This window comes from Dysidea avara, chromosome 6 (genome assembly GCF_963678975.1).
Source record: "Dysidea avara chromosome 6, odDysAvar1.4, whole genome shotgun sequence".
Classification (NCBI taxonomy): Eukaryota; Metazoa; Porifera; class Demospongiae; order Dictyoceratida; family Dysideidae; genus Dysidea; species Dysidea avara.
Genome location: NC_089277.1, coordinates 37,706,068 through 37,718,720, shown reverse-complemented (window position 1 = coordinate 37,718,720; position 12,653 = coordinate 37,706,068). Strand labels below are relative to the sequence as shown.

General features: G+C 35.9%; 2 protein-coding genes across 3 annotated transcripts in view; one reads left to right on the top strand and one right to left on the bottom strand.

The window, feature by feature from the left end:
• The window catches only part of LOC136258667 (uncharacterized), a 62,857-nt gene extending 60,810 nt beyond the window's left edge, over positions 1-2,047 (top strand). For both annotated transcript variants that reach the window (XM_066052006.1, XM_066052007.1), the window contains one exon: positions 538-2,047. In XM_066052006.1, coding sequence (XP_065908078.1) covers positions 538-1,812 — 1,275 coding nt within the window. In that variant the 3' untranslated portion in view covers positions 1,813-2,047. The remainder of the gene's footprint in view (positions 1-537) is intronic.
• Positions 2,048-6,047: 4,000 nt separating this feature from the next.
• Positions 6,048-12,653, bottom strand: part of LOC136259460 (uncharacterized) — a 41,508-nt gene continuing 34,902 nt past the window's right edge. The window contains exons 15-21 of the mRNA XM_066052945.1: positions 11,699-11,847; positions 11,507-11,642; positions 11,314-11,448; positions 11,096-11,251; positions 9,175-9,321; positions 8,951-9,126; positions 6,048-6,300 (exon numbers count right to left, since the gene is read on the bottom strand). Of these exons, the coding sequence (XP_065909017.1) occupies positions 6,108-6,300; positions 8,951-9,126; positions 9,175-9,321; positions 11,096-11,251; positions 11,314-11,448; positions 11,507-11,642; positions 11,699-11,847 (1,092 nt within the window). The 3' untranslated portion in view covers positions 6,048-6,107. The remainder of the gene's footprint in view (positions 6,301-8,950; positions 9,127-9,174; positions 9,322-11,095; positions 11,252-11,313; positions 11,449-11,506; positions 11,643-11,698; positions 11,848-12,653) is intronic.

Genomic DNA, 12,653 nt, shown 5'->3' with positions numbered 1-12,653 from the left:
CCCCACCATTTTCTATACCCTTCAATTATTTTCACTTCGTACTGTATATGGGAAATGGCTCCTCCCAGCACTTCAATTAGTCAGCACTCTAATAGAGTAGTCAATCACTCTAATAGAACAGTAATGTTTCTACAAGTGCTGTATTTTAATATTGTAAAGTCTGTAAGTAGCTAGCAATTTAATTTCTTGTAACAACACAAGTGATTTTCATGAGGTTTAGGGTAATGCATCTACATTGTTTCACATGCAGTATATTGTTAAAGATTTTAAATATAGACCTGACTTAAAATCAATGTCTTTAGTGTTTATATTGTAAGCTCAGATTATACATTTTCAAGAAAGTATATTGGTTTATAAAAGTATACGTAGTGAGACACTACATATTTGTAAAAAAAGTAGTAGATTATAAAAATAATTATGAGCAGGGCATTATCTAATCAAAATACAGTAGGTGATGGAATAAAATAGAAGAATACAAAATACAGAAGTACCATATTAGCCAGAAACTAACACACTTAACATGTATAATTTACATAGGATACCTCAATTAATCAGCAATATTTGCATCAACGTGCACGTGTACAAGAATTAGAGAGACAATTACAAAGTTTACAACAAGATAATAAGCTGATTGGCACACAAAAGCAACAACTAGTAGAAGACAACCAAGGCCTTCAACAGAAAATACATCTACAGGAAACAGAATTGCAGAACCTTAGAAAAGTAAAGCAGGATAATGAAAGCCTACAACAACAACTACGCCTACAAGAAACAGAACTACTAAGTCTTAGACATGTAAAATGGGATAACCAAATCCTTCAACAACAAATACATCTTCAAGAAACAGAATTACAAAATCTTAGACAAGAAAAACATGATAACCAAAGCCTTCAGCAACAAATACATGTTCAAGAAATGCAATTTCAGAATCGTAGATATGAAAAACAAGAGGATGAAACACTACTCCAACAGCAAGCGCAAGAAATTCACCATCTACTCCAACAGCAACAGTATAACACACTGCAACAACAACAACAGACATGGATTATATATAGAAATGAGATAAGTCTAAAGGAGAAGGAGTTAGGGAGAGGAGCATATGGTTGGGTAAAGGAAGCAACTTTCCGTGGCTGTAAAGTGGCTGTGAAGTGTCTTCACAATGAGTTGATCTCTGATTACAATTTACTTGTGTTTGAAAGGGAGATGACAATGGCAGCAAGGTGTCGTCATCCTAACTTGTTGCAGTTCATAGGAGCCACAAATGAGGGAATTCCCCTTATTGTTACAGAAATGATGCAAACCAGTCTACGGAAACTTTTGGAAAATGGTCAACTCTCCAGCGACCAAATTATTCCTATTGCTGCTGGAATAGCATGTGGATTAAATTACCTCCACAAGACAACCCCATCCCCAATACTCCATCGAGATGTTAGCAGCGCTAATGTTCTTCTCAACTCACTACCAGATAATCAGTGGCTTCCCAAATTGTCTGACTTTGGCTCTTTTAACTTTATGAGGTTAAGTCAAACAGTGAATGCAGGAAATCCGGTGTATGCCGCCCCGGAAGCCCTTGATCCAAGCAAAGGTCCCCATACACCTGCTATGGATGCTTTCAGTCTTGGAGTGTTGTTGTATGAGATGTGTTCTCGAAGACTACCAACAGGTGTGTTCAACACATCAATGTTACAACAAGTCAACTGGAGAGTACCAGAGAGTAGTATTATACCCCTCATTGCTGCTTGTGTTGATCAAATGATTCAGAAACGTCCTAGTATGGATAGAGTGATCACACAATTAAACAGTGTTATGTAAGTCTTGGTAGAGCTTTAGCTACTTACAGTCAGTACCTTGTTTTTGTTCTAATTTTTCATTACAGTATACATTTACGTTTGTAATTTTAGTAACAAAGAGTGTATTTTCAGTTAGGCCTCTATTAGCATTTGGAAGTTTTGATTTTAGGAAGTATAACTGCTTTGTTAATTAATTAAGATACATACCGTACCTTGATACACAATATGGTTGTATGTAATTTTTGATTGATGATGATAAACGTCTTATTGATTATCTTAAGACAATATATAGTATACAAACAGGGGCCTAGACTCAGGGTTACCATACACTGAAAGCCAAAGAGTGATCAGTTTGCATGCAGGAGGCAGGAGCCCTGGCAAGACTTACATTACTTGACTTACATTACTTAACTTACAGTACAAAATTAACTACATAGTAACAAAGTTCAGGTCAAGAGGTCCAATAGATCCCACTCCAGGGAAGCTCTAGAATTGAAAATTCTGTAAGATCAGGAGATGGCAATACGAGCAGCCTGCTCAAACAGTGACCGTACAGTTTTCTTCGACACACAACAAGCAGTAGCCACTTGAGCAAGTGTTTCTGGCATAAAGTGACCCAGACATCCTATCTCAATAGAAATATATATGAGATCAACAGCTAACCCAAGAATTGATGTATATAAATATTCCTTCCTCCCAAGAACTGTACCAGAATGGAATAGATTAGATGATGGGATTATTGAGACTGACTGTGTTGAAGAATTTAAGCAAAAATTAGCCCCTTCTATGTATATAGTTAAGTAACTTATCGTAATTGTATATATTTTTATAGCTAATTATTGTAATTGTACATATGTATATAATTAAGTAACTTGTCGTAATTGTACATACTTATATAGTTAAGTAACTAATGGAAATTGTACACATGTAATTGCACATCAGCATTATACCCCTGGAGGGTCCTGCTGATTAACAATAAATAATAATAACCCAGTGCGTTGAAGATCATACAATAAAGAGCCATATCTATCTTCCTTCCGAGCTCTTGCAGCCAACAAATGTACATGTCAGGGGCGGATCCAGACTTTTTAAAAGGAGGGTTCCACTCTGTAATTGCAACTTCAGCCTAGCTGTAAGTCGAAGACCAAAAAAAAAAAAAAGATCATCACCTGCTGACAATTAGGGACCCGCCGATTATGCTGGCATAATTATGAGCATAATAGGTGTCTGAAAGCATTGAACATAATGCTAGCATAATAGGTAGAATATTTGTGTAATAGTATGAATTCTTGCTTATCAAAATAGCTATCACAGAAAGATCGATATATTCTAATAGAACAGTCAGTAACTCTAATAGAACAATCATATAGCTGACTGTTCTATTAGAGTATATCAATCTTTTCTGTGATATTCATTTTGACAAGTAAGTTTGTGCTTCAGCCACTTATTTTTATCCATAAATTGGAAATTATTAGCAGAGCATGAGAACTGAGGCATAAATAATTGGGCATAATTGGTAAGTATTGAGCATAAAATTAAGCATAATAGGTAAATTTTTTAGCAGTGCAGCATAGCATAATAGGTAAAATTATGAGCATAATCGGCGGGTCCCTACTGACAATAGCTGCCCCTCACCATAGATACCCTCACCAACTATAATTTCCTTATTCATAACTCCACACGTAGCCTGTACACTGCTCTTAAGAATACTGTGACTGCTCTATTAGAGTATCTCGAGTAAGAGAGGCTCTTTGAAAAGGGGGGGTTCCATGGAACCCTTTGAACCTCCCCTGGATCCGCCCCTGCTTGTTGTTGAGTATTAGTGGGAATGGTCAACTTAAACAGGTAGATGGAATCCTTAGAAACCAAGACCAAGTCAGGCCTGCTAATGGAGGTAGAAAGTTCGGTGGGGATAGTGCTAGGAAAGATGTGCTATTGGAAATTGGTTTGTTGCCGAGCGCCTTATTAGCGAGTTAGCACGAGGCAAAAAATTATGAAGTTTTGAAGTTTCTGTATCAGACCATGAAAATAGATCGATACTCCCTAATAGAGCAGTCAGTGGAAACGGCAAACTGCAATAGAACACTCAAATGCATCGTACATAACTTAGATCGACACTCTCTAAGGCCAATGAAACTTGATTACCAGTTTCTCGCTCAGATTTTTAAAAATTTGATGCGGGCGAGCGGTTATTATTCATTATTCATTATATTTCCAAAAGCACAACACACATCCAAACATGAAAATTTCTGCCAAAAAACAGTGAGATCTACACTGATTATTCTTGCATTAAATAGCTAAAGTACGTTACTAATCTATAACAAGTGATTTTTCCATTAGAGTATAGCTGATTGCTCTATTAGAGTAAAAGTGACTGTTCTATTAGAGTATTTCGATCTGAAATACCAATAATGAAATTCCATGCGGGTGTATCAAAAGCATGCGGGCGATGACGCGAAACTGCTAATCAAGTTTCATTGGCCTAATAGAACAGTCACTTTATAGTGAAATACTCTAATAGAACAGTCACTTTATAGTGAAATACTCTAATAGAACAGTCACTTTATAGTGAAATACTCTAATAGAACAGTCACTTTATAGTGAAATACTCTAATAGAACAGTCACTTTATAGTGAAATACTCTAATAGAGCATTCACTAGCATAACACTGTAAGAGCATAATGGGTGAAAATTTAGAAAAATTCCTGGGCAAAATTTATATTTGACCCAGGCCTAGTTACAGTAGGCTTAGCCCCTCCACTTTTAATGCACCAATGAATTATCTTATTAGCTACTATCATAAAATTGTTGCAGGATATGCTTTTCCAATTCTTTTCTACTTGTAGCTGGATATTGTGGCTATCAAATGAAACACCAAAGATTGCCAATAAATCTACCCTATTTTTGGTAAAAATCATTTAAAATATTTTTTTTACATTAAAATCTGTCCCATGTGAATTATTCCATGATCACACCAATGTTCTTGACTGGTCACTGGACAGTATAGAGAACTAGTCCTGAAAATTGCTTAATGCAGGTAGGAGATATAAAACAATATGTTGAGTCAGGGGGTAGGACAAGACTACATCAATGTATAATAATATTGCACAAGTGTTGAAAGTATTTCACATGAGCTGTATGGACCCTATACAAAATGTAGAGAAAGAGGCTTGATATATATTTTAGTCCTATTTATGACTGCATTTGTGGAAAGGTACCTTATTCACACACAAATTTTGGCCCATTTTTGAATTTTGATACTTCAAAACTTCTTTTATCCCGGTGTGAGCTTTTCTACAAGTAAAGCTACAGTATCTGACTATATATATTTTGATTGAAACAACAGCTTAATCAGGACTCAACATTTTGTTTGCTCACATGTAAAATGTGCGGGAAAGGCAAATTTGGTCACATTTAGTTTGTTGTTTGCAATGGTGTAATTCACATTGGAAAAATGTTGCCATTATGGAGTAATTAGACTTACAATGATGTGTGGTGGTCACAACTTTCATGCCAACAGTATAATATCCGGTCATCAATGATTACAATAATATTTTATGATCTACTACTTTCAACAGGTAGCTAGTATAACTAGAGTTAATAAAACCAATATTTTTGTTAGTGCTTTTTAGTGCACATGGTCTTGTCCTACCCCAAGTAGTGTAAAACCATTGCAGAGAACGAGGGTTAAAGTGATAATTATTTTAGCGGTGCTTATTGCATATGAAGAGGTGACCTTTCTACCCTTATAGGGGTGGTGCCAGAATGGCTCCAAAATATTAATCAAATCATTAGCTTTACAAAACATAACTAGTCTACAGGCTAGGTCTGCTCTTAAAATATTGTATGTATCTGTTTTACATAATAAGTAGTTAATATCATTATAAAAACTCATGTATGATACAGTCCACCACATTTCAATTAATAAAACACACATACAGTCAATTTCAAATACAGTCAATCTCAGATTGTTTGCAAAATGCAACTGAACAATTTACACACGTGAGTTATAATATCAACTACATTGTTCATAATCTTAATGATTAGACAATGCTAGGGGTATACTGAGCTATGGTTATTGAATTCAGCACAATAAACACTGTGAATAAACAATTGTACCATTCTGTTCACAAATCGTCTGTGCAAATTGTTCAGTTACATTTCTCAAGTTCAATATGAATTGATTGTAAGTACATGGAACTCTTTTAACTACCAAATAATTACTCATGTCCATGGAATTAGATTAATTTAACTGCTCATGTGCAAGGTATACGTATATAATGACTTAAACAATTTATTTGATATATATTACTCACATCATATATTATTGTTATTATGCATTACTGTTTGCTCAGACAGTTGATGCTGAGGCAATACTGGCTGCAACATCAATTCTTTCATAGTGCTAAACCTTAGTTCAAAAGAATGGCCTGTGGGACCATTGATTATACGAGTAGATCGATTTCTCCTTGGGTAGTGGCTGTTAGTTGGCAAACTTTTCCTGCAATTTCTGTAACAAACAAAATGTGTAGAAATATAATTATTATAGTAAACAATTAAATTACAAACTACGTAAGTGTATCCTTCAACTGTATCCAAAATTTTAATTGATATTTATGGCAGCTTTATGAATTGTACAAAGAAACAATGAAATGTAGCACTGCAGTCAGAGCAATGTTTGTCATACTAACATACACTATAACATCCTGTGACAAGTTGAACCAAAACCAGTCATGTTTGCATTACAATTCAAACTGTGATAAAACTGGTTTTGGAAGAGCAGGTCACAAATAGGTACACTGTTCCATTAGTCATTGTGGACTCTCCTTCCTTCATTCTCTTGTATATACTGTTAGGCTTGCGCCAATTATGCTGGCATAATTTCGAGCATAATAGGCTAGTAACAGCATCAAGCATTATGCTAGCATAATAGGACAATTTTCAAGAATTTTAATTAAAACGCACAATGCGCATGCCAAAATACAGCAAAACATGAACATGCCTTTACTGCATTTACTATCAAGAAAATGTGTAATGTTTTTATTTTTTATTGTTTCTTGGCTGATTATTTACACTTCATGGAAAAAAGGTCGAGATACTCTAATAGAGCAGTCACTTACTCTAACACAACAGTCAGGAAAGGCTGATATACTCTAATAAAACAGCCAACTCTAGAGCATAGTCTTGATTTTGAAAGCATGATTTTAAGCATAATAGGCTGAATTTTTGAGCACTGCTCAAAAGCATAATAGGCTATTTTCAAAACATAATTGGCTCAAGCCTATATATCAAATGCCTACCCACTGCCTCTTATCCTATACCTCTATGAGAATACAGTAACACACAATGATATATAACACTATTAAAAATGCCACTGGAAATCAAAGTTGTAGGATTTTACTACATGGGGTAACATGTAAACATCATACAGGCTGATTCACTAAGATTTTGTATACTCTGAAATCAATAGCTGGAGCAAATGTAAGCTTCACAAATAACTAGTGTCTTGGCATTGTTTATTTGTTTATTTATTAAACAGGTGCAGAAAGGCAATTGCCTATAGCACTACCTGACCATTACACTTTTAGTTATACATTAGTGTGTATATTGTGTGTACATTGTGTGTGCATGGTGTGTGTACATTGTGTGTGCATGGTGTGTGTCCATGCACTGTTAAAAATAGGGAGTATTCCAAACACTTTTATGGGTGTTCTAACTGCTGTTTAAATTAAACTCCTTTGAAGGGATTTGTATAGTATTCCCCAGAGGTGCTCTAGGAGCAGCTGATAAGTATAACAAAGGTGTTACTATACTCCCAAAGGGTGTTCTAGGAATAGCTAAAATGTGTCACAGTAAGTGTTCTAGTGCTCTCCATGGTGGAAAGAAATGTAGGCTTTCCGGCTGTAAAGCCGTATGGCTGTAATATTAACCGTCATGGCTGTAATATTAACCAGCTGTAATATTAATAACCGTCATGTTGATTTCACTTTACACTTTGTGATTACCAACAACAAAGCACAGTAGTGGTACACAGTAATTTTTGCAACACTTTATACTTACCACATGGTTGTTTCCAAGTCACTATTATAGAAGTTTACAAAATGTACTTATAACTTAATTTTCAATAGAAGCACCTGATTGTGGGTTTTAATATATCCCAAGGTGTAGACAAACACCCTTACAGTGGCTCAGCTATTAATGGGGAGTAAAATGACATTTCTGGTGTTCACCAACACTCTGACTGCTATATACAATACTCACTTAGGGTGTTGTGAGTACCATGGGTGTACATGAACACCTTTACAATGGGCGTACCTGTAACACCTAATTTTAACAGTGCAATAATTGTTTTAAATGATTTACAGAGGCAGCACTAACAACCTCCACAGGAAGACTATTCCACAGGAAGACTATTCCAAGAGTTAATCACTTGCCAACTAAAATAACCTGAAACGATTAACAGTATTTTTTTTCTGTCAAATTAAAACTCTAGCATAAGAGTACGAACAGATTCAATATTTGTGACTGGGCCTGGGAAAGTATGACATGTGGGCACATGATTTTTGCCTACTTTTTCAAACCTTCATCACTTACAATACAATTTTCAGCTCTTTAGTAAGCATTTAATTGGCTTTATGATGCAAGTTACAGGATGCAATATTCTGTTCCAGTACTGAGATATGACCTGTAGAGTGACGTGGTAGTTTGTGCCCACATGCCCTGTTCGGTCACATTTATTCTTGAAATACAGTAATGACTGTGAAACTCTTAATGTTGAATGTGACATTTTCTGGACACTAACTGGTCAATTGTGCTCCACATGCATGCATAAGGTCTTGTGATTTAATTAGGATGGTATTCAAAATGTCATGGTACTACAAGCAATGCCATGAAAAGTTTCTAAAGGATTGGACTGCCCACCAACATCCGTTTTTGCAGTAGCCATAGAGCTCTACTGTAGCATTTTTGATATGCAAAACAAGCCAGTGGTCTACTATAGTGCAAACTATACTGTAGAATATCTACAAGGATGATATTGCTAAGGGAGTCACATACAGCAATCTTCCTGTGAGAATTTTTTTTTGCAACATACATTTACTATAATATGTTTCGCAATGATGGCAAATGACTGAATATAGTCAACAATAGCTACAACCAACCTTTTATTCAACGCTGTCTTCACCCTACTAACAATTTCCTTTGCAATAAGTCCAAACAATATTATTATTAGTAAAAAATAAAATGGTATCAAGACTGCAGCATGTTCACTGATCTGATCTACATTACCACACTGGTCAATACTAAAGGAATGATCACTATCAAACACTGCAGTTGTCTGTAACAAACTGGATCATAGACTAGTTAATACTTGTATAGTTATTACCTTGAAATGATCAGTTGATGTGATCATTATCATCAACAAAATGTCTCCCAATAAAACGACCTCTAATATATTAGTGCACAATCCTTGGTATGGTTGAATATACATGTATATTGCCACACTAATCATCAGCATCCACATGACTGGAGTCTAGGCAGATATCAAGACACAAGGTAGTGTGTTGTGTCACTGAGTGGGGCCAAGTTATGAAACAGGCTAGTGTGTATGCATTACACAAGATTAATGTCTGGACAAAAACAGATCAATTTTGCAGTGGAATCTCACTTGAGGTCGGCTCCTAAATGCTTTTACATTTCAACTCCTATTTGCAACCACAAAATGTTAAAACTGATGGATAGACTGCTCAAATCACAAAAGGTAGAGTTTTAGGAATGATAGTTAAGTCATCCACATACTGATTTTCAATTAGTGGTTTACCCTGTAGACATGACAAAAAAAAATCAGCAATACTACTCCATAAATGTTTAAGCTAAACTTGTTAATACCAAGATTATTTTACCTTTAAACTTCCCAATTTCAGAGAAATGTTTTTGTTTTGTGGCAAGTGTTAATTTGAATTTCTGAAACTAAGTGTAATTTTGAAGACTCCTATTTTAGGATGTCTGAAATGATTATACTCAAATCCGGCATAGTAACAAAGGTGAATGGCATTCCCACAGTAAAACTGGTCTCATTTAGAAAATTTACTCCAGAGTTATGTATGAGTGAAAATCACATTAACTGCTGTGACATGCTGGTCTTTTTGGGCTGCATGACAGACTACTATGAATCTTGATGCATATCCATGCCAAAACAGCAAAGCTGTCAAAAAAGTGCAGCCTTTTAGAAAGTTATGGTAGTAGCCAAGAAATGACTGGAATATTATTAAATCCAAAATAATTAAAAACAGCTGAGCTGTGAGAAAAATGCGGCCATCAATAAGTCAGTGTGAAAGGTGTTGGCCAAGAAATAGATATAGCGATGTATTAAAATCAATAATGTTACTGCATTGTTACAAACTTGTAAAAATTGATATCTCTGCAAGCCATTTCTTGGCTGTCACATATTACAGGGCCGGAGCCCAAAGATTTTGAGTGGTCAGGCCATCCATGGACTGCAATGGAGGTCATAGTAATGTGCACTACTTTATACTGAGTTGATATTTAAATCAGAGATTATCTGCCTTCATGTGACTCTGCATGTGTAAGTATATGCAACATGTGTTAGCATGCCAAGCTATAGGGGGGTCATCTGAGGCATGCTCTCCTGGGAAAATGTTTGATAATAGATGCTGGCATCTGGAGACTATTTTACATACAAAGCCTCTTTCTCCTTTACGTAAACAACAAGGGGTATTTTTGTGCTACAGTGTTGCTTTCATGGTACAAAAATTGTGAAAGTGATTGCGAAAAAAAAATTTTCTTGTTAAATGCTATGCAGGATCAATTGGCCCAATACAATGCCATACAGATGATTCACTGAAAGTTTTGAAAAGTAACTTGAAGACAATTAATATAAATGTATAATGACTTAGACCAAGCAGTGTAATTAGTACAGAACAGCTAGTGGCTATATTATTAATATTCTGTACTGAATGCCTTATTAGAGTATCGCAATGATTGTTCTATTAGAGTATAATTATTGCAATGACTGCTTTATTAGAGTATATCAATCTAAGTGCTACCCCACTAGGGACCTGTGAGAAGGCTAGACCTGTAAGTACAGGGAGTCTGAAACATGTATCTAAAACTGTGAAGAATGCAGAAACCTGAAAAGTGGTTCCGGCCCTGTGTTACACTCTATCCCTTTGATTTTTTTTTTTTATAGTTCAGATGTTTTTGGATTAGATACTGTTTTAAGTCAGAGTTAATAGTTAAGCTACATAAGAATTGTTTTTATAACAAAACTTTTAGAAAGCATGTACCAAGTTTCCAGGAAAGGCTGTGATCAAAATAATGAACAGTAATCTTCTTATCAACTCAGTTGGTGCCCACCAGTTATACTGATCAACAAAAGGCTCTTGTAGTAGTTTCTCTAATGCGATAGTCCACAGGTGAACTCGACCACAACCTTTGATGGTCTATAAGATAAAACAGTGTACATACTTTTGAGCAATTTTTGTGGCCCATTCACATTGCTCACCTTCACTTTTCCCAAAACAACCACCACCAGAGCTATTATTAGTAGTGTACACACTATCAGTACTAATATGGCAAATGTTGCTAGACCAGCATGACCTCCTGAGAAGCACTCCACTGTACCATCTACAAACCATCTCTATATGAGAAATGAATAAAATGTAAAAAAGAAAAACACAAATTCCACAAGGTTTTACCTTAGATCTGTGTCCATCACTATCCCTTAATATGGGACAGTTCAGTATAGACACTGAAGTGTTCACTACATCAGTGAACAACAATAATATCAGTAGCCACACTCCACTCCATGATATAGAAACATTGTGATACTTTCTATAGTAATGGAACATGTTGTTATTTTACACATCACCACATGAACACATATGTACCTGCTGAGGGCCCAGATAATGCAATAGATGGTAGAGAACAACAGAACTGGAATATATCGGAGACTATAGGATACTAGTGCAGTCATTCCAGGATAGATATAAAAGTCATAAGGGAAGTAGAGACTGGCAGCACTGCTAATGTAGTGGAGCTACAGGAAATATAACAGTGTTGTGACTGACTCACTACATGCTTGTATCACAATCAAACTGGGAAATGGCATGTTAATACAATAATACATCCACTGTTCTAATTATTTTGCTGTATGAGGTTATGTGGCTTCCCATATTTATCACCTTCCTGCTCCATTTTATTACACAAGAACAACACACACCCTCCACCCATATGAAAAAAAGCTTTTGATAATATGTATATCAAAACCACGAAAGCAAGCATAAAATGGTAATGAGTTAGGTAAAGTATGAGGGCTATATGCCCAAATATACAACTGGTGGTGTGTTTGAAGTTTCATGCAATCACGGTATCTATATATCAAGACACACGGTAGTGTGTCGTGCGGCCCAAGAAGCCGGCGCGCAACCCGGTGAGTATATTGACAGGAAGAAAGAAAACGCAATTTTCGCACCTCCGTAGCTCTGTGCTGCCTTGATGAAACAACACGAATTTTGCTGTGGACGCTCCCTCCACCTTCAGCACGTCACATTCCAAATTAGAGCGAAATCGCTTCAAGCGTTCCCGAGATATGCGACTTCAAAAATTGGCTTAGTTTCTTCGTTTTTTTTTTCTTCTTCTTATTTTTCTTCCTCTTTTCGCACACTTACAAAAACTGCTATAAAATGCGAACGCCTTATCCGATCGCCTTGAAATTTGGCACACAGAAGGGGGGTACAAAGGCGCATCTCTGTACCAACTTTGGCTGGAATATGATAAACAGGCAAAGAGTTATGAGCGATTATTCACGAAAAATAACACCAATATGTTGTCACGCCTACAGGG